The following is a 22,195-nucleotide window of genomic DNA, read 5'->3' as shown; positions in this document are numbered from 1 at the left end:
GATGAAAGAGATTTCTTTCTTATTACAACAGCAAAGGCTACTTAGTCTATTAGGTTCATACCTTCTCCCAGCAGAATAGTCGCATCAATCCTGTTCTCTTTGAGCAACACACATCAAAGTTGCTGGTGAACTCAGCAGGCCAGGCAGCATCTCTAGGAAGAGGTGCAGTCGACGTTTCAGGCCGAGACCCTTCGTCAGGACTAACTGAAGGAAGAGTGAGTAAGGGATTTGAAAGTTGGAGGGGGAGGGGGAGATCCAAAATGATAGGAGAAGACAGGAGGGGGAGGGATGGAGCCAAGAGCTGGACAGGTGATTGGCAAAAGGGGATATGAGAGGATCATGGGACAGGAGGTCCGGGAAGAAAGACAAGGGGGGGGGACCCAGAGGATGGGCAAGAGGTATATTCAGAGGGACAGAGGGAGAAAAAGGAGAGTGAGAGAAAGAATGTGTGCATAAAAATAAGTAACAGATGGTGTATGAGGGGGAGGTGGGGCATTAGCGGAAGTTAGAGAAGTCGATGTTCATGCCATCAGGTTGGAGGTTTCCCAGACAGAATATAAGATGTTGTTCCTCCAACCTGAGTGTGGCTTCATCTTTACAGTAGAGGAGGCCGTGGATAGACATGTCAGAATGGGAATGGGATGTGGAATTAAAATGTGTGGCCACTGGGAGATCCTGCTTTCTCTGGCGAACAGAGCGCAGGTGTTCAGCAAAGCGGTCTCCCAGTCTGCGTCGGGTCTCGCCAATATATAAAAGGCCACATCGGGAGCACCAGACGCAGTATATCACCCCAGCCGACTCACAGGTGAAGCGTTGCCTCACCTGGAAGGACTGTTTGGGGCCCTGAATGGTGGTAAGGGAGGAAGTGTAAGGGCATGTGTAGCACTTGTTCCGCTTACATGGATAAGTGCCAGGAGGGAGATCAGTGGGGAGGGATGGGGGGGACGAATGGACAAGGGAGTCGCGTAGGGAGCGATCCCTGCGGAATGCAGAGGGGGGGGGGAGGGAAAGATGTGCTTAGTGGTGGGATGCCGTTGGAGGTGGCAGAAGTTACGGAGAATAATATGTTGGACCCGGAGGCTGGTGGGGTGGTAGGTGAGGACCAGGGAACCCTATTCCTAGTGGGGTGGCAGGAGGATGGAGTGAGAGCAGATGTACGTGAAATGGGGGAGATGCGTTTAAGAGCAGAGTTGATAGTGGAGGAAGGGAAGCCCCTTTCTTTAAAAAAGGAAGACATCTCCCTCGTCCTAGAATGAAAAGCCTCATCCTGAGAGCAGATGTGGCGGAGACAGAGGAATTGCAAGAAGGGGATGGCGTTTTTGCAAGAGACAGGGTGAGAAGAGGAATAGTCCAGATAGCTGTGAGAGTCAGTAGGCTTATAGTAGACATCAGTGGAAAAGCTGTCTCCGGAGACGGAGACAGAAAGATCTAGAAAGGGGAGGGAGGTGTCGGAAATGGACCAGGTAAACTTGAGGGCAAGGTGAAAGTTGGAGCAAAGTTAATAAAGTCAACGAGCTCTGCATGCGTGCAGGAAGCCGCGCCAATGCAGTCATCGATGTAGTGAAGGAAAAGTGGGGGACAGATACCAGAATAGGCACGGAACATAGATTGTTCCACAAAGCCAACAAAAAGGCAGGCATAGCTAGGACCCGTACGGGTGCCCATGGCTACACTTCTAGTTTGGAGGAAGTGGGAGGAGTCAAAGGAGAAATTATTAAGAGTAAGGACTAATTCCGCTAGACAGAGCAGAGTGGTGGTGGAGGGGAACTGATTAGGTCTGGAATCCAAAAAGAAGCAGAGAGTTTTGAGACCTTCCTGATGGGGGATGGAAATATATAGGGACTGGACATCCATGGTGAAAATAAAGCGGTGGGGGCCAGGGAACTTAAAATCATCGAAAAGTTTGAGCATGAGAAGTGTCACGAACATAGGTAGGAAGGGACTGAACAAGGGGGGATAAAACCGTGTCGAGGTATGCAGAAATTAATTTGGTCGGGCAGGAGCAAGCTGAGACAATGGGCCGGCCAGGACAGGCAGGTTTGTGGATCTTGGGTAGGAGGTAGAAACGGGAAGTGCGAGGTGTGGGAACTATAAGGTTGGTAGCAGTGGATAGGAGATTCCCTGAGCGGATAAAGTCAGTGATGGTGTGGGAGACAATGGCCTGGTGCTCCTTAGTGGGGTCACGATCGAGGGGTAAATAAGAGGAGGTATCCACGAGTTGTCGCTGTGCCTCGGCAAGGTAGAGGTCAGTACGCCAGACTACAACAGCACCCACCTTATCGGCGGGTTTCAATAATAAGGTTAGGATTAGTGCGGAGGGAGTGGAGAGCAGAGCGTTCTGAAGGAGTGAGGTTGGAATGGGGACAAGGTGCGATGAATTCGAGACGGTTGATGTCCCGTCGGCAGTTAGCGATAAAGAGATCCAGAGCAGGCAGAAGACCAGAGCGGGGTGTCCATGAAGAAGAGGAGGGTTGAAGGCGGGAGAAGGGGTCATCGGTGGGGGTGGAAGAGTCCTTGCCGAAGAAGTAGGCTCGGAGACGGCGGAAGAAAAGTTCCGCATCATGGCAAACACGGAACTCGCTGAGGTGTGGGCGAAGGGGGACAAAGGTGACGCCCTTACTGAGGACAGAGCGTTCTGCCTCCGACAGTTGAAGGTCGGAGGGGATGGTAAAGACGCAGCACGGATGAGAGCTGGGATCAGAGGGGGGAGTGGGGAGGGTGGGGGGCATCAGTGGAGAGGGGAGGGTTGGGGTGAGAGGAAGATGGAGCCTCTGAGGGCCCAGGAGCTGATGGTGGGATCTGAAGGAGATGGGATTGCAGAGTATTGGTGGGGGAAGGGGAGACGGGAGTCACAATAGCAGCACATAAAGACCTGGCGTTTGTGGAACAATCTATGTTCCGTGCCTATTCTGGTATCTGTCCCCCACTTTTCCTTCGCTACATCGACGACTGCATTGGCACTGCTTCCTGCACACATGCAGAGCTCGTTGACTTTATTAACTTTGCCTCCAACTTTCACCCTGCCCTCAAGTTTACCTGGTCCATTTCCGACACCTCCCTCCTCTTTCTAGATCTTTCTGTCTCTGTCTCTGGAGACAGCTTATCCACTGATGTCTACTATAAGCCTACTGACTCTCACAGCTATCTGGACTATTCCTCTTCTCACCCTGTCTCTTGCAAAAACGCCATCCCCTTCTCGCAATTCCTTCGTCTCCGCCGCATCTGCTCTCAGGATGAGGCTTTTCATTCTAGGATGAGATTGGTGTCTTCCTTTTTTAAGAAAGGGGGTTCCCTTCCTCCACTATCAACTCTGCTCTTAAACAGATTTCTCCCCCATTTCACGTACATCTGCTCTCACTCCATCCTCCTGCCACCCCACTAGGAATAAGGTTCCCCTGGTCCTCACCTACCACCCCAACAGCCTCCGGGTCCAACATATTATTCTCCGTAACTTCCGCCACCTCCAACGGGATCCCACAACTATGCACATCTTTCCCTCCCCCCCTCTCTCTGCATTCCGCAGGGATCGCTCCCTACGCGACTCCCTTGTCCATTCGTCCCCCCCATCCCCCCCCACTGATCTCCCTCCTGGCACTTACCCGTGTAAGCGGAACAAGGGCTACACATGCCCTTACACTTCCTCCCTTACCACCATTCAGGGCCCCAAACAGTCCTTCCAGGTGAGGCGACACTTCACCTGTGAGTCAGTTGGGGTGATGTACTGCGTCCGGTGCTCCCGATGTGGCCTTTTATATATTGGCGAGACCCGACGCAGACTGGGAGACCGCTTTGCTGAACACCTACGCTCTGTCCGCCAGAGAAAGCAGGATCTCCCAGTGGCCACACATTTTAATTCCACATCCCATTCCCATTCTGACATGTCTATCCACGGCCTCCTCTACTGTAAAGATAAAGCCACACTCAGGTTGGAGGAACAACACCTTATATTCCATCTGGGTAGCATCCAACCTGATGGCATGAACATCGACTTCTCTAACTTCCGCTATTGCCCCACCTCCCCTTCATACCCCATCTGTTACTTATTTTTATACACACATTCTTTCTCTCACTATCCTTTTTCACCCTCTGTCCCTCTGAATATACCCCTCGCCCATCCCCTGGGTCCCCCCCCCTTGTCTTTCTTCCCGGACCTCCTGTCCCATGATCCTCTCGTATCCCTTTTGCCTATCACCTGTCCAGCTTTTGGCTCCATCCCTCCCCCTCCTGTCTTCTCCTATCATTTTGGATCTCCCCCTCCCCCTCCAATTTTCAAATCCCTTACTCACTCTTCCTAGACCTGACGAAGGGTCTCAGCCTGAAACGTCGACTGCACCTCTTCCTAGAGATGCTGCCTGGCCTGCTGCGTTCACCAGCAACTTTTATGTGTGTTGCTTGAGTTTCCAGCATCTGCAGAATTCCTGTTGTTTGCTGTTCTCTTTGAACCTGTTCTCAATTACTTGTCTTTTTTCAACACCTATTCAGTTTTATTGCCACTTACCTTCTGCATTGGGATACTTCTGTTCTGTGATGACAGAGCTGACTATCATCCGGTGGTGCAATGAAGCCAGTTCTTTTCTTACAGGGGATATTGCAGAGTGACAATATACTGATGAGAGATGGGAGGGTTGCATGGATAGATACCAAGGAAAGTAAAAAAACTGTAGAGAAAATAGGAGAAGCAAAGCCATTTCAAATGAACATCTGCCTACCTCTAGATCGATCTCTCTCTCTCTCTCTCTCTCCTCCTCTCTCTCTCTCTCCCCCCTCCCTCTTCCCTCCCTCTCCCCTCTCCCCTCCCCCTCTCCCCTCCCCCTCTCCCCTCCCCCTCTCCCCTCCCCCTCTCCCCTCCCCCTCTCCCCTCCCCCTCCCCCTCTCTCCCCCCTCCCCCTCTCTCCCCCCTCCCCCTCTCTCCCCCCTCCCCCTCTCCCCCCCCCTCCCCCCCTCTCTCCCCCCTCTCTCCCCCCCTCTCTCCCTCCCCCTCTCTCCCTCCCCCTCTCTCCCTCCCCCTCTCTCCCTCCCCCTCTCTCCCTCCCCCTCTCTCCCTCCCCCTCCTCTCCCTCCCCCTCCTCTCCCTCCCCCTCCTCTCCCTCCCCCTCCTCTCCCTCTCTCCCTCTCTCTCCTCTCCCTCTCTCTCCCCTCTCTCTCCCCTCCCCCTCCCTCTCTCTCCCCTCCCCCTCCCCCTCCCCCTCTCCCTCTCTCCCCCCCCCCCATCCATCCCATAGGATGATAATGGTTCCTTTCAGTCAGTTTGTGGGTACCCCACTCAGAAAGGAACAGCGTGTGCGTGAATGGATTTTAGGTGAGTAGGGGGTTGCACAGGTCCAGACCCACCCCCTCGACATCCCCTCCCGGATCCAGCAGCATGATGGGGTCCAAGATGGCTGGGGGAAGTTCTATTGCAGTGAATGGCCAGACCAAGCTTCGATGCAAGGGATGCCCTTTCCGTGCTTCACGGCACGTGTTTACTTGATGGCCGTTGACCCTACGAGAGGGTTCATCCACCCTTTGACAGGTCTTGTTTTACGTCCTGCAGGGTGTCTATCCACCCTCCTCACCAGGCAAGCCTGGTGGCAGAGCCAGTTTAGTCCCTGACCACCCGACCATGCAACAGGTTGCACTGGGTCACATGGTACCAGTAGCACTCAGACCAGTGACCTGACAGCACCTCTGGATAGATAAGAATGGAAATGGCCAATTATAATGGCATTCAGACATTAGATGAAAATAGTCCCATTTTAAGTGCACTTGGACTTTCAAAACTTGTCTGTCCAGATTTGAGCCTTCCTGTCAGAACAATGTTTCTGAATTACCCACTGTTGAATTTAATTTACTAGTTTTGCAGTTGAAACTCTGCTTCCTAATCATTGAATCTTTCTTGGCAATGGACATAGGCTGCAAACAACCTTGGTGACATATTTGACACTGACAGAAGCTATGAACCACATTTCATTCCTGCCTAATTCCTTCTATTTGATCTTCAGATTATTCCCTCAAATGAGTTTAAATTCTCCTGCTGCTATGATAGAACTTGAACTCATGCCTTTAGATTATTACCCCCGGCCTTTTGATTAAAGGCCTAATATTTTAATCTCAGTCCCTCTGTCTGATTATAATTAATTAATATGAGCTTCAGCTCTCATTCACAAATTATTGTCTACAGCAGTATTTTGCAACGTGCTGTTTAGAGTACATTAGGTCTTTTGAGAATGCTCATTTTCAAACTTTGGATCCTTTAGAAGATCAAGGACAGTAAATTTAAGCAAACAGCATCATCTGCAAGTTCCTTTTCGTCTTTCCCATTGACTCAGAATTATATCCTTATTCCTTCATTGTCTCTGGTCAGAATTCTGGGATTCCTTATCATCGAGCACTGTGAAATTAATGACCTTTAAACCACAGAAGAGTATAAGAATGTAATTTAGCAACATTGCAAGGGCAATAGAATTGGACAATATCTGAAACTAACGGCAAGATGTTATTAGGTTTGTTTCAGGAAAGAATATCTTGTAATTTCTTAATATAAAGCTTGATTGTATTTGACTAAAAGAATTAAGTGCATATGTGTCAGATTTGACATTCCTTGACAGAAGAGTGTGCCATATGTTGAAGTGTGTGAGCGAAGAGGAGTGAGTTCAGTTGCTATTGCAAGGGAGAAGGTGCTCAAAAAGCTGAAAGACTTCAGGGTACATAAGTCACCCAGACCAGATGATCTGCACCCTAGGGTTCTGAAAGAGGTAGCTGTAGAGGCATCAGTAATAATCTTCTAAAAATCATTTGTACTTTACGTGGTGCCAGAGGACTGGAAAATTGTAAATATCACTCTACTCTAAGAAAGGAGGAAGGCTGCAGAAAGGAAATTATAGACCAGTTAGCCTGACCTCAGTGGCTGGGAAGATGTTAGAGTCAATTGTTAAGGTTTGCTATGGACTACCTGGTGACACAGGACAAGATAGGACAAAGTCAGCATGGTTTTCTTAAGGGAAAATCTTTTCTGACAAACTTTTTGGAATTCTTTGTGGAAATTACACGTAGGATAGATAAAAGGGTTGTAGTGGATGTTGTATATTTAGACTTCCAGAAGGCTTTTGACAAGGTGCCACACATGAGGCTGCGTACCAAGTGAGTAGCCCATGGTATTACAGGAAAATTAGTGGCGTAGTTAGGGGACTGGCTGATTGGTAGGAGGCAGTGAGTGGGAATAAAAGGATTCTATTCTGGTTGGTTGCCAGTGACTAGTGATGTTCCACAGGGGTCGGTGTTGGGACAGTTTTTATGCTGTATATCTATAACTTAAATGATGGAATAGATGGCCTTGTTGACAAGTTTGCAGGTGATATGAAGATTGGTGGAGGGGTAGATAGTGTTGAGGAAACGGGTAGGCTGCAGAAGAACAGACAGATTCGGAGAAAGGGCAAGAAAGTAGCAAATAAAATACAATGTTGGAAAAAGCATTGTCATGCACTTTTGTAGAAGAAATAAATATGCAGACTATTTTCTAAATGGGGAGAAAATATAGGAATCTGAGATGAAGAGGGACTTGGGAGTCCTTGTGCAGAACACCCTAAAGGCTAACTTGCAGTTTGAGCCGGTAGTGAGGAAAGCAAATGCAATGTTAGCATTCATTTCAAGAGGTCTAGAATACAAGAGCTGAGGCTTTATAAGGCATTGATGAGGCCTCACCTTGAGTATTATGAACAGTTTTGGGCTCCTCGTCTAAGAAAATGTGCTGGAATTGTAGACTGTCCAGAGGCGGTTCTCAAGGATGATTCCGGGAATAAAAGGGTTATCATACCAGGAACATTTTTAAGGCTCTGGGTCTGTACTCACTGGAATTTGGAAGGATGAGGGGGGATCTCATTGAAACTTCTTGAATGTTGAAAGGCTTAAAGAGGGTAGTTGTAGAAAGGATGTTTCCCATGGTGGGAGAGTCTAGGAGAAGATGACACAGCCTTAGGATAGAGGGGCGTCCATATGAAGCAGAGGTGCAGAGAAATTTCTTTAGCCAGAGGGTGGTGAATTTGTAGAATTTATTACCACAGGTAGCTGTGGAGGTCAGGTCGTTGGGTGTATTTAAGGCAGAGCTTGATAGGTTCTTGATTGGATACAGCATCAAAGGTTATGGGGAGAGGGCCAGGGAGTGGAGCTGAGGAGGGGAGAAAAGAATCAGCCATGATTGAGTGGAGGAGCTCCTAAGTCTTGTGGTCTTATGGAAAATATTTTCTGTGAGTGGCACTGGACTTGGAGTAGAAATAAACTCATGTCTTTACCTCCGTGATGCAATAGCTGATCTCCATTAAGATGGCAACAACAGTCATTGGTAATTTTGTCCCTGCATTGGGGAGAGAAATAGTAGAATCTTGCTCTGTTAATTCATCCATTGAATGATGCTTAAATTAATGTTATGTAGCTTTTAGACAGAAAATTAGGCTGAATAATACCACTTGTCTCATCAAAACCTGGCTCTTTGTGCATCCAGCTTTCCCAATCTATATTTTATAAAATATTCCAAATCAACTAATGGATGCTTTTTTTAAAATTCCAAGTAAAATACTTAGAAAGTTACAACAACCCAGTCTTTTGTATGTTTTTATTGTATTTGCATCTTGAAATCTCCATTCAAACATTTAAAAAAATGCTAATTGGAATATTTTTTTCATTGTTCAGCTTTTTAATGTCAAATTATTATTATCCATACTCACTGCAGCCTTTCTATTGTACATAATGTATTTTGGTAAAAGGAACAATAGTGCAGACTATTATCCAAATTTAGAAAAGGTTCAAACATCAGATGTGCAGAGGGCTTTAGGAGTCCTTGTGCAAGACTCCCAGATCGTTAATTTACAGGTTGAGTCTGTTGTAAAGCAGGCACTTATTTCAAGGGGAATAGAATATAAAAGCTAGAAGATAATGCTAAGCCTTTATAAGACACCAGTCAGGCCGCACTTGGAGTATTGTCAACAGTTTTGGGCCCCATATCTCAGAAAGGATGTGTTGTCATTGGAGGTTCACAGGGATGATTCTGGTAATGAAGGGGATAACATATGAGGAGTGTTTGGCAGCTTTGGGCCTGTACTCACTGGAATTTAGAAGAATGTGGAGGGATCTCATTGAAATCTACCAAATATTGAAAAGACTAGATAGGGAGGATATGGAGGGGGTGTTCCCTGTAGTGGCGGTATCCAGAACTAGAGGGCACAGCCTGAGGTGCGACCTTTTAGACCTTTTGAGCCGGAGAGTAGTGAATCTGTGGAATGCTCTGCCACAGACTCTGCAGTGGAGGCCAAGTCTGTGGGTATATTTAAGGTGGAGGTTGAAAGTTTCCTGATCAGTCAGGGCATCAAAGGATATGGCGAGAAGGCAGGTGTGTGGGGTTGAATGGGATCTGAGATCTGCTATGATGGAGTGGCAGAGCAGACTTGATGGTCTGAATGGCCTCATTCTGCACCTGTGTCATATGGTCTTGTATTGCAATGAGCTAACAAGCACTGAGAGTTCATGTTAACTGAAGTGTGACCATTACACAGTAAGTACATGGCACACTTTTTACCTGCAGGGAGAGAAGGCAATCTCCCAATGTCATTGATCCTAGCTGAGGAATGGCACCACCTGTGAGTAAATGCAGTCCTGAAAAGGTAATGATTGTCAATTGGTGGTGTAGCAAAGTACATTACAGTATAAGAAAAACACTGTTTAATTTGGAGCATTAAATCTCAAATGTTGTATTGCCATTCTCAAAACGGTTAGAAAGATCAATTGTTTAACTGTACTTGAAAATCAACCTAATTTATTTTTGCTGATTTATTTTCACAGATGATTGCTGCTTCATTGGATAAATGGGTGTACATGGATGGATGAAGGTATGATGAACAACGATTGACATTGTAGTAACACCACTAGTGGCAATTTACATATAACTGAGGTACTTTTCATTGGTAGGATCACTAGATTCAAACAAACCGGCCTTGTGTTCCCTGTAGACAAGGGATTCCCGAACTCTTTTATGCCATGGACCCCTACCATTGACTGAGGAGTCCGTGGACCATGGGTTGGGAAACCCTGCTCTAGACCCATCGAAGAAACCTTATATATTTGCGATTTAAAAAAAAATGATGTGTTGTTAATTATGTTTTGCCCGTATTTTTTAAATGTCTGATATTTTTCAGAATTTCTTTCTATTGACTCAGAATACCTTTCTATTGACTCAGAATACTTGCAGTATCAAAAAACTAACATTTAAGTGAACAGGCAAAAATAGATGTTTCAATGACAAATTCCATTCCTTATTTTCCTATTGATGTGAATGTTTTTGTTACAACAGCCTGGCAGATTCTCAAAAACAATTCCAGAGGGGCTGCTTTGGAAGACGATGTGATGGATATAGTGGGAATATTTTAAGAGCTGGTGAAAATTTTTTCCCATATACTTATCTTCCCTCTGCCTTTGTAAGCTATGTTGACAAATTCAGCTTTGTGTTAGATGTGTAAAAGTACCTTCTTTTCAGTCACCTTTACTGAATCGTTTCCTTTGATGTCTATGATCCAGGCTTTGCACAGCCCTGCTGGTGGCAGGAGGATGCCAGGGAATGTGATACAGAATGCGCTAGTGCATTTGCACTAAAATAAAATGGCAATTTATTCTTGAATTCAAAAGTATAACAGGAAGAACTGAAGATGTCCAAGAAGGGGCGTGGGAAGGCTGAAAAGCCTGAAGCCCTGATAGCTGCCTTGCAAGCTGCTAATGAGGATCTCAGGACTAAACTGACTGACATACAAATAGAGCTTCATCAGGAAAAATGTAAGGTGAGTGTTGCTTCATCAATTGATTCATCAGTGGAACAAAACAATACATAATGTATTTGGGTTATTTTTGCCACATAAACCAATATGTTTATGTGGGAAGGTCAGATCACAACCTGGTGCATCTAAAACCCTGCTACGTGCCTCTGGTGAAGAGTAAACCTGCAACCTCGAGGACAGTGAGGAAATGGTCGGAGGAGGCTTATGAGGCGCTCCAGGGTTGTTTTGAGGTGACAGACTGGCAGGCACTCTGTGAGCCACATGGAGAGGATATTGATGGGCTCACAGAGTGCATCACTGATTACATCAACTTCTGTGTGGACTGCAATGTTCCGACAAAAACTGTCCTTTGTTATTCAAATAACAAGCCATGGGTGACAAAGGACATTAAGGACATCCTGAACGCTAAAAAGAGGGCATTTAGAGATGGAAATAGGGAGAAGCTGAGGGCAATACAGAGGGACGTGAAAGCCAGGATCAGGGAGGCTAAAGACAGGTACAGGAGGAAGCTTGAGTGGAAACTCCAGCAGAACAACATGAGAGAGGTCTGCAGGGGGATGAGGACCATCACTGGGTTCCGGCAAACTAGCAACAGAGGAGCTGAAGGCAGCGAGGACAGGGCCAACGAACTTAACCTGTTCTTTAACAGATTTGACAGTGTGACCCCTGCCCATCTCCCACATGAGCCATCTGTTGTCGGCCTCCAATCAACACATGTTCCATTCTCCCCTCCTACCCCTTCTCACAGCCCCCACCCTGCTCTCATGATTATACCCCTCCCCCACACAAAACCACCACAGTGGGCTTCACAGCTGAACAGGTGAGAAGACAACTGAAACGTCTCAACCCAAGCAAGGCTGCAGGACCGGATGGTGTCAATACCAGGGTGCTCAAAGCCTGTGCCCCTCAGCTATGTGGAGTACTTCACCATGTCTTCAACCGGAGTCTGAGGCTCTGGAGGGTTCCTGTACTGTGGAAAACGTCCTGCCTTGGCCCTGTGCCGAAGACATTGAGGAATATAGGGAAGCAAGAAAGGAGCTTAAGAAGGGGCTGAGAAGAGCAAGAAGGGGGCATGAGAAGGCCTTGGTGAGTAGGGTAAAGGAAAACCCCAAGGCATTCTTCAATTATGTGAAGAAAAAAAGGATGACAGGAGTGAAGGTAGGACTGATTAGAGATAAAGGTGGGAAGATGTGCCTGGAGGCTGTGGAAGTGAGCGAGGTCCTCAATGAATATTTCTCTTCGGTATTCACCAATGAGAGGGAACTTGATGATGGTGAGGACAAGATGAGTGAGGTTGATGTTCTGGAGCATGTTGATATTAAGGGAGAGGAGGTGTTGGAGTTGTTAAAATACATTAGGACAGATGGAATATTCCCCACGCTGCTCCACGAGGCGAGAGAAGAGGTTGCTGAGCCTCTGGCTAGGATCTTTATGTCCTTGTTGTCCACGGGAATGGTACTGGAGGATTGGAGGGAGGCGAATGTTGTTCCCTTGTTCAAAAAAGGTAGTAGGGATAGTCCAGGTAATTATAGACCAGTGAGCCTTACGTCTGTGGTGGGAAAGCTGTTGGAAAAGATTCTTAGAGATAGGATCTATAGGCATTCAGAGAATCATGGTCTGATCAGGGACAGTCAGCATGGCTTTGTGAAGGGCAGATCGTGTCTAACAAGCCTGATAGAGTTCTTTGAGGAGGTGACCAGGCATATAGATGAGGGTAGTACAGTGGATGTGATCTATATGGATTTTAGTAAGGCATTTGACAAGGTTCCACACGGTAGGCTTATTCAGAAAGTTAGAAGGCATGGGATCCAGGGAAGTTTGGCCAGGTGGATTCAGAATTGGCTTGCCTGCAGAAGGCAGAGGGTGGTGGTGGAGGGAGTACATTCAGATTGGAGGATTGTGACTAGTGGTGTCCCACAAGGATCTGTTCTGGGACCTCTACTTTTCGTGATTTTTATTAACGACCTGGATGTGGGGGTAGAAGGGTGGGTTGGCAAGTTTGCAGATGACACAAAGGTTGGTGGTGTTGTAGATAGTGTCGAGGATTGTCAAAGATTGCAGAGAGACATTGATAAGATACAGAAGTGGGCTGAGAAGTGGCAGATGGGGTTCAACCCGGAGAAGTGTGAGGTGGTACACTTTGGAAGGACAAACTCCAAGGCAGAGTACAAAGTAAATGGCAGGATACTTGGTAGTGTGGAGGAGCAGAGGGATCTGCGGGTACATGTCCACAGATCCCTGAAAGTTGCCTCGCAGGTGGATAGGGTAGTTAAGAAAGCTTATGGGGTGTTAGCTTTCATAAGACGAGGGATAGAGTTTAAGAGTCGCGATGTAATGATGCAGCTCTATAAAACTCTGGTTAGGCCACACTTGGAGTATTGTGTCCAGTTCTGGTCACCTCACTATAGGAAGGATGTGGAAGCATTGGAAAGGGTACAGAGGAGATTTACCAGGATGCTGCCTGGTTTAGAAAGTATGCATTATGATCAGAGATTAAGGGAGCTAGGGCTTTACTCTTTGGAGAGAAGGAGGATGAGAGGAGACATGATAGAGGTGTACAAGATAATAAGAGGAATAGATAGAGTGGATAGCCAGCGCCTCTTCCCCAGGGCACCACTGCTCAATACAAGAGGACGTGGCTTTAAGGTAAGGGGTGGGAAGTTCAAGGGGGATATTAGAGGAAGGTTTTTTACTCAGAGAGTGGTTGGTGCGTGGAATGCACTGCCTGAGTCAGTGGTGGAGGCAGATAAACTAGTGAAATTTAAAAGACTACTAGACAGGTATATGGAGGAATCTAAGGTGGGGGCTTATATGGGAGGCAGAGTTTGAGGGTTGGCACAACATTGTGGGCCAAAGGACCTGTACTGTGCTGTACTATTCTATGAAGATGCCACGCCCCAGCGGCCTCAATGACTACAGGCCGGTGGCATTGACCTCCCACATCATGAAGACCCTGGAGAGACTTGTTCTGGAGCTGCTCCGGCCTATTGTCAGGCCACACTTAGATCCCCTCCAGTTCGCCTAGCAGCCCCGACTAGGAGTTGAGGATGCCATCGTCTACCTGCTGAACCGTGTCTATGCCCACCTGGACAAGCCAGCGAGCACTGTGAGGGTCATGTTTTTTGACTTCTCCAGTGCGTTCAACACCATCCGTCCTGCTCTGCTGTGGGAGAAGCTGACAACGATGCAGGTGGATGCTCCCCTGGTGACATGGATTCTTGATTACCTGACTGGCAGACCACAGTACGTGTGCTTGCAACACTGTGTGTCCGACAGAGTGATCAGCAGCACTGAGGCTCCACAGGGGACTGTCTTGTCTCCCTTTCTCTTCACCACTTACACCTCGGACTTCAACTACTGCACAGAGTCTTGTCATCTTCAGAAGTTTTCTGATGACTCTGCCATAGTTGGATGCATCAGCAAAGGAGATGAGGTTGAGTACAGGGCTATGGTAGGAAACTTCGTCACATGGTGTGAGCAGAATTATCTGCAGCTTAATGTGAAAAAGACTAAGGAGCTGGTGGTAGACCTGAGGAGAGCTAAGGTACCGGTGACCCCTATTTCCATCCAGGGGGTCAGTGTGGACATGGTGGAGGATTACAAATACCTGGGGATATGAATTGACAATAAACTGGACTGGTCAAAGAACACTGAGGCTGTCTACAAGAAGGGTCAGAGCCATCTCTATTTCCTGAGGAGACTGAGGTCCTTTAACATCTGCCGGATGATGCTGAGGATGTTCTACGAGTCTGTGGTGGCCAGTGCTATCATGTTTGCTGTTGTGTGCTGGGGCAGCAGGCTGAGGGTAGCAGACACCAACAGAATCAACAAACTCATTTGCAAGGCTAGTGATGTTGTGGGGATGGAACTGGACTCTCTCACGGTGGTGTCTGAAAAGAGGATGCTGTCTAAGTTGCATGCCATCTTGGTTAATGTCTCCCATCCACTACATAATGTACTGGGTGGGCACAGGAGTACATTCAGCCAGAGACTCATTCCACCGAGATGCAACACAGAGTATCATAGGAAGTCATTCCTGCCTGTGGCCATCAAACTTTACAACTCCTCCCTTGGAGGGTCAGACACCCTGAGCCAATAGGCTGGTCCTGGACTACTTTCATAATTTGCTGGCATAATTTACATATTACTATTTAACTATTTATGGTTCTATTACTATTTATTATTTATGGTGCAACTGTAACGAAAACCAATTTCCCCCTGGGATCAATAAAGTATGACTATGACTATACAGTATCTGTATTGCCATCTACACTGGCCACTGTAATTGGCCCTGATATTAATGAGTATGTGGAGATTCAAGGATGGGCATGTGATAAAAGACGGTGACTGAGAAATGAATAAAAGAATGGTATATACAAAACAGAATGCTGAATAAGGTGTTAGAGTTACAGAGAAAGTGCAATGCAAGTAGATAAGTAAGGCACAAGGGCCAAGACAAGGCAGGCTGAGAAATCAAGGGTTGATCATGTACTGTAGGAGGTCCATTTCAGGACGGGCTAATAGAACTTGTATAGACTGATAATTATAATAAAACAATAAACTTTTAGAAAATAAGTATTTTTGAGGCATTGTAAACCAATTCTTCAATTGTTGAATCACCAGTGAATGTTTGTAATACTGGTGCCTAGTTGTACTGATGTTGCATTGTCCAATGACCCTGCTTCCATCCTGACCTTGGGAACTGTCTGTATGGATTTTATACATTCTTCCTGTGACCATCTGGTGTTCCCCTGTGTACCCGTTTCCTCCCACATGTCAAAGATGTGCAATCTGGTATTTTAGCTGGCCACTATAATTATGCCTGGTATTAATAAGTGTGTGGAGAAGCAGGGATGGGTCATGAGACTTGACAGGCATGTGATAAAAGAACAGGTTCCTGGGAATTGAGTGAAGGAATGCTATTGATGTGGATATTCTGAGAGCCAGCAAAGACCCGATGGGTCAAAATGCCAGCTATATCATAGGAAAATCATTGAATATGAATACAAACAATCTACAGCCACACATCATGTTGATTAGAATATTAACTTAGAGAATCATTAATATATGGTCATCCATTTTTTCCATTAAAACACTTCATGGAGTGAAGATTAATTCAGATATTTGAAGTTCTATGTTCATAGAATAAAACTTCTCAGCACACTGGATACTCTAGTAGCAAATCAAAATCTTCATAATCCTCTCTTTTCAGATCAGTCAATTGACAGATTAAAGACCTTCTAATCATTTAATTCAATTTAATTTTTAGAGTAGCACCATGGGATAAAATAAATTTGATCAAATGAATATCTAAATGGGATATTTTGCATCCACGCTGTATGGGGAGTGTGTGTATGTGTTTGTGTGTATCTTTGACCTTATCTCTTTTGGATTTAGTTGCTTTTTCTTTCCTTTCCTTTGTAGATGCCCTTGATTTTCTATAATTATTCCAGGGGTTATAGACTTTTAGGGAAAGTTGAGAGACTAGAAACTTTTTCTTAATTATTATAAATCAATTAAAGATAAAGATCTTAAGGGGCTTGCTATAGTGTTATTTGCTTCCAGGTTAGTAAACTTGACAAAAAGATTATGTTTATGAAGCATTAGCATTCCCTACCCGAGATGGCTGTGGATGCTCAGTCATTGAGTATATTCAGAGCAGATATTGATGGATATTTGGATTCTTGGAAAATCAAAGGATTGTGACAGAAGGTGTAAAAGAGTCATGATAATTTTTTGAATGGAGAAACAGGACAATATTAGAATATTTCCCTCAGTCATTCTTATTGATTACATTTTTATGACATGAACTACCAATGTGTCTTACAAAGAAATGCTTTCCCTTTAAAGGTTTATTTTTTATAAAAAGGGAAAAATTGTCATCAAATACATTTTGAATACCTTGCTAGCAGATAGTGGGTGGTACAGTGTTGAACTAGGCTATACAAAGCCTCAAGCTGAATCTTTCGCCTGTGTCGAGATGGTTAACCTAAAAGGAGCAGCAACAATATATGTAGGGGTTCTCGGGTCAATTATGAGTTTATCCTCCAGTTATTTCTCTGAACATTTCATGTTGATTATGATTGAGGACTGCCATATCCTGTATCTCCTGATGTTACAAATGGTAATTAGACTAAGAATCTATGCTGAATCTAACGACATTTACTACTGTCCTGTTCTTTCTTTCTAAATCTTTTTATTAATTTTTCAAAATTATAAACTCAATAACAATGTTGGTACAAAGAGATTGAAAAAATGTTCATCAGCATATATAAAATGAATTTTAAGCAACATAGATATAAAAGACTTCCAAACTCATAATGAGATTAAACATTAAAAAAGAAATAAAAAGAAAAAAAATATATAAACAAAAAAAATCCCCAAAAGAAAAAAAAAACCCAAGAAAAAAAAAAACAAAACAGGGCTAGACCAACAGCTTGTATCGGACACGTTCAATAATGTCGTTAACTCCGCTCCTCTCATCATATAACTTAAGTTTAGAAAAAAAGATTCGGAAAGGTCAGATTATATCATATGAAAATGTTGCATAAAAGGTTTCCAAGTTTCTTCAAATTTAACCGAAGGGTCAAAAATATCACTTCTAATTTTTTCTAAATTTAAACTTAATATGGTTTGAGAAAACCATTGGAAAGTGGTTGGAGGATTAGTTTCCTTCCAGTTCAACAAAATAGATCTTCTAGCCATTAAAGTAACAAAAGCTATCATTCAACAGGCTGAAGAAAACAAAGATCTATGTTCTACCATTGGCAATCCAAAGATTGCCGTAATAGGATGGGGTTTTAAATTGAAGCATAGAACTATTGAAATAATATCAAAAATGTCTTTCCAAATTTTTCCAAAAGAGGACAGGACCCCTGTTCTTTCACGAGTTTCTCTGTAACCTGTTCTTTTTAGCATATCCATTAACTACATCTTTCTACATTTCCTGCAACCCCACAACCCACCTACAGTAGGGACAACTTACAGTATTCAATTAACTTACCAAACTACATGTCTTTGGAAGTTGGAGGAAACCAACAATAGTCACAGGACAACGTACGGACTCCAACAGACAGCATCTGAATCCAGGATTCAAACTGGGTCAATGAAGCTGTGAGACAGCAACTCTGCCAACTGCACAACCAACTCACAAAATAATCCACATTTAGAAAGGAGATGAGATAGTTTCAGGGGAAAAAAGAGAACAAGCTTCTTACTCTGGTGGAATTAGATTTCTATCATTAAAAATTAGTAGCTTTACAGGATAAGCTCTGAACCATTAGTTTTCTAATAAATATTTTCTGTTGATCAATCAGGTGTATAGTTTCCACTTCCTTTGGAATTGTTACATGCAAGTGTTAAATTTTTGCTCGTTTCTAAATTGTTCGTACAGATAAAGACCAAGAAGCAAATACAACAAACTTAAAGGCCAATTAGCCTATTATCCTTGTGACATCCATCAATTTATCTTCCACAGCTCCCCGCCATGTATTATAAATCTACATAATCTTTCCTGGTTTTACAATGTCTGGACCTATTGCAAAAATTACTCAGCAGAATTAATTCCTCTCAGTATTTTTGCTTAAGAACTTATAGGTTTATGATGTAATCAGCTGAAGGAAGACGGTGTAAATTAAACTTACCTTGCACCCCAACTTATTTTGTGCCATGTCGTATGATGTGGGCAATCATGGTCTGTGACCATGATTGTTCTTGGCAATTTTTTCTACAGAAGTAGTTTGCCATTGCTGCATTCTGGGCAGTGTCTTTATAAGACAGATGACCCCAGCCATGATCAATACTCTTCAAAAGATTGTCTGCTTGGCGCCGGTGGTCACATAACCAGGACTTGTGATGTGCACCAGCTGCTCATACGACCATCCGCCACCTGCTCCCATGGCTTCACGTGACCCTGATCAGAGGGGTGGGGGGCTAAACAAATGCATACCATGCCAAAGGGTGACCTGCAGACTGGCTGAGGGACGGAGTGTCCTACACCTCCTTTGGTAGAAATGTATCTCCACCCTGCCACCAACCCACCCAATTAACACTTCCCTATTTAATTTCAATCCCTGTTTTGACTTTGCAATCAAATGACAAGTGAGATAGCTATGACATTCATTGATTCTGGTTTATTTTCTATCTCAAACACCAGGATTTTAGAATTTGTTTAATTTTCTTGAGGATATTTATCCTGATTCATTGAAAAAGTTGTGGTTTGAAATCTAACATTTTAGAACTCAGTCATTCCAATTTCCTGTGTTGCTCTGCTTTCAGGTTAGCAAACTTGAGCGAGAGAAGGTACAGGAGGGAAAGCGTATACGAGAGCAAGAGCAGCACAAACATACAGCAATGGTCACGGACTTGAAAAGCAAGCTGCATGAGGATAAAATGAAGGAACTCCAGTCTGTTCGAGAGACATTAATAAAACAGCACGATCAGGAACTCGCACGCATGATTAAAATTAAAGACCAAGAGATTCAACGACTTAAGTCACTTGTGAATGCATTGCGAGATGGCAGCAGTGACAAAGTAAGAACAGCACTGTCTAATGAGGCCCGGGACGAGGCTCGGAAAACATTTGACTCTGAGCGCCTTAAGCTGTTGCAGGAAATAAGTGAACTGAAGTCAGCCAAGAAGCAGGTGGAGGAGTCGCTGAGCAACATGATTCAGGCAGACAAGATAAAAGCTGGAAACTTGAGGAGTGAGCATCAGTCCCATCAGGAGGCCATTGCTAAAATCAAATGGGAGTCCGAGAAGGATATCCGCAGGCTGGTGAGCACCATTGCCTTCAGGAGTTTGAATGGCATCAATGTTCCACCAATTGCTGAATGGGTTTGCTTTCTGTTATAATTCTAGAATGTTGTAACCATGACAAATCTTGAGAGGGATGTGACTTTCCATTGTTAAAAATGACAGAGTTTAGTAACGGTTACTTTTGCTTAGTTTTTATTAACAGTAAAAACATGTTTGCATTATTGGAAATTTCTGGATAGATTACAACTTGCCTGTAAAATGCTGCTATTATCTATTGCTGGTATAATCTTGTTTTGAAGTTTGCAGGATAGAATTTGGATTCTGATTTGCAGTTATTGAATTACGCAGCATATTATTGTAGATGTATTGAGGTAATGTCATAGTTCACTTCTTCAATGAATGAATATGTTAATCCAAGTTTAGATGATCATTGGAATTTCTCTTCAGTTGTAGTTTTGGTTCCTTCTGGGATGAGATGAACAAATCAAAAGTAAAGTATTTAATGCTAGCAACAATCTTCAAAGGCATAAGTAACTTCAATATAACTTAATAGTGAATATTATTAGCTATAGTAATGGTAACATTCTTGTGATTACTTCCTTTTAAATGCAAAGGCAGAGATTATTGACACATACCTTTTCTCTTTACCAAAAATGTGAAGTTAGATTAACCTACCATGGATCCACATAAGAATGACCACTGTGAGAGGAATACAAACAGGCAAGGAGATTGGTTACATTCCTGTAAACAGCAGTGAAGGAGTTTAAAAACTCCACAACGCAAGAACTGACCTGAGCATTTTCTAATCAAATGCAAGTTTCTCTGATGATTGTCATCACACAGTTGCAGGAATTAATATTTTTAAATTAACAATGTTGCCCTTTTGAGGCCTATGGAACCTTGATTTTGATGAATTTAACTATCTTTGGCTGTATTGAATGTGAGAGAAATCACTAAATTAACAATCATGGACAGTTCAAAACTTTGCCACTGCCGTTTCAATGCATGAATCCCATTGATGTACATTAAGTTCAATGAGTTCCTCACTCAACAAAATAGAATGATCCAAAAGAAACATTAGCAAAAAAACAAGTGCAAGAGGAACTCTGTAGCTAATTAATCATCTTCAAGTGTTTGGATTTAAGTAGTAACTGAAGCCTAATGTTCCTCATGATTTGTATTCAGTTGATGTGACACAGAGAATCTACTGTTATTTGAATGCATTATTTGCATTTTCTTTCCTTTATTATTGATGATTTTTTGTTCCTTTTCAACTCCAAGCAAACTAATGGAGTGTGATATCGCACATTTTCTTTGTTTATTCCTTCTGACTTTCACCATCTTGTAATGATCCAGAAAATACATAAGAATTATTTTATGTCACACTTATTGCTTCTTAATAATGAAAGATTGCCCAATAAGAAAGGACAGGAATGGACAATGACATTCCACTATGAATGAGTAAACTATTCACAAAATGTGCATTTGTGTGTTCCCTTTGAACAGGTGTTAATCTGTTCCATGAACTGTATTAAACTCATAGGGAGCAACATATGCTATGTTTTATTGGCATAGATCTTAGTAATTTTTACCAACATGGTCTAGAAGTTTTATTAAAGGCGCAAAAGGTTTGTGATTAGTAATGACATCAGAGGTTGTGGGGTGAAGGCAGGAGAATGGAGTTGAGAGGGATAATAACTCAGGCATGGTATGGTGGAGAGACTCGACAGGTTGACTGGTCAAATAATGTTCCTATAACCATATAAGCATATAACAATTACAGCACTGAAACAGGCCATCTCGGCCCTTCTAGTCCATGCCGAACGCTTATTCTGTCCTAGTCCCACTGACCTGCACTCAGCCCCTAACCCTCCATTCCTTTCCTGTCCATATAGCTATCCAATTTAAATTTATATGACAGCATCCAACCTGCCTCATCCACTTCTGCTGGAAGCTCGTTCCACACAGCTACCACTCTCTGAGTAAAGAAGTTCCCCCTCATGATAACCCAAAACTTTTGCGCTTTAACTCTCAACTCATGTCCTCTTATTTGAATCTCCCCCACTCTCAATGGAAAAAGCCTATCAACGTCAACTCTATCAATCCCCCTCATAATTTTAAATACCTCTGTCAAGTCCCCTCTCAACCTTCTACGCTCCAAAGAATAAAGACCTAAATTGTTCAATCTTTCTCTGTAACTTAGGAGATGAAACCCAGGTAACATTTCAATAAATCTTTTCTGTACCCTCTCAATTTTGTTGACACCTTTCCTATAATTTGGTGACCAGAACTGTACGCAATACTCTAAATTTGGCCTTACCAATGCCTTGTACAATTTCAACATTACATCCCAACTCTTATACTCAGTGCTCTGATTAATAAAGGCCAGCATACCAAAAGCTTTCTTCACCAACCCATCCACATGAGGGTTCCACCTTCAGGGAACTATGCACCATTATTCCTAGATCCCTCTGTTCTACTGCATTCTTCAATGCCCTACCATTTACCATGTATGTCCTATTTTGATTAGTCCTACCAAAATGTAGCACTTCACATTTATTAGCATTAAACTCCATCTACCATCTTTCAGCCCACTCTTCTAACTGGCCTAAATCTCTCTGCAAGCTTTGAAAACCTACTTC

At 43.9% G+C, this 22,195-nt stretch overlaps 1 protein-coding gene across 1 annotated transcript in view; it reads left to right on the top strand.

Annotated features, from left to right (window-relative positions):
- Positions 1–10,578: 10,578 nt before the first annotated feature.
- Positions 10,579–22,195, top strand: part of LOC140200788 (janus kinase and microtubule-interacting protein 2-like) — a 126,124-nt gene continuing 114,507 nt past the window's right edge. Inside the window, exons 1-2 of the mRNA XM_072264396.1 lie at positions 10,579–10,799; positions 19,074–19,571. Coding sequence (XP_072120497.1) covers positions 10,671–10,799; positions 19,074–19,571 — 627 coding nt within the window. The 5' untranslated portion in view covers positions 10,579–10,670. The remainder of the gene's footprint in view (positions 10,800–19,073; positions 19,572–22,195) is intronic.

Source organism: Mobula birostris, chromosome 7 (genome assembly GCF_030028105.1).
Source record: "Mobula birostris isolate sMobBir1 chromosome 7, sMobBir1.hap1, whole genome shotgun sequence".
In the NCBI taxonomy this organism is placed as follows: Eukaryota; Metazoa; Chordata; class Chondrichthyes; order Myliobatiformes; family Myliobatidae; genus Mobula; species Mobula birostris.
This window is presented reverse-complemented; position numbering and strand designations above follow the sequence as displayed.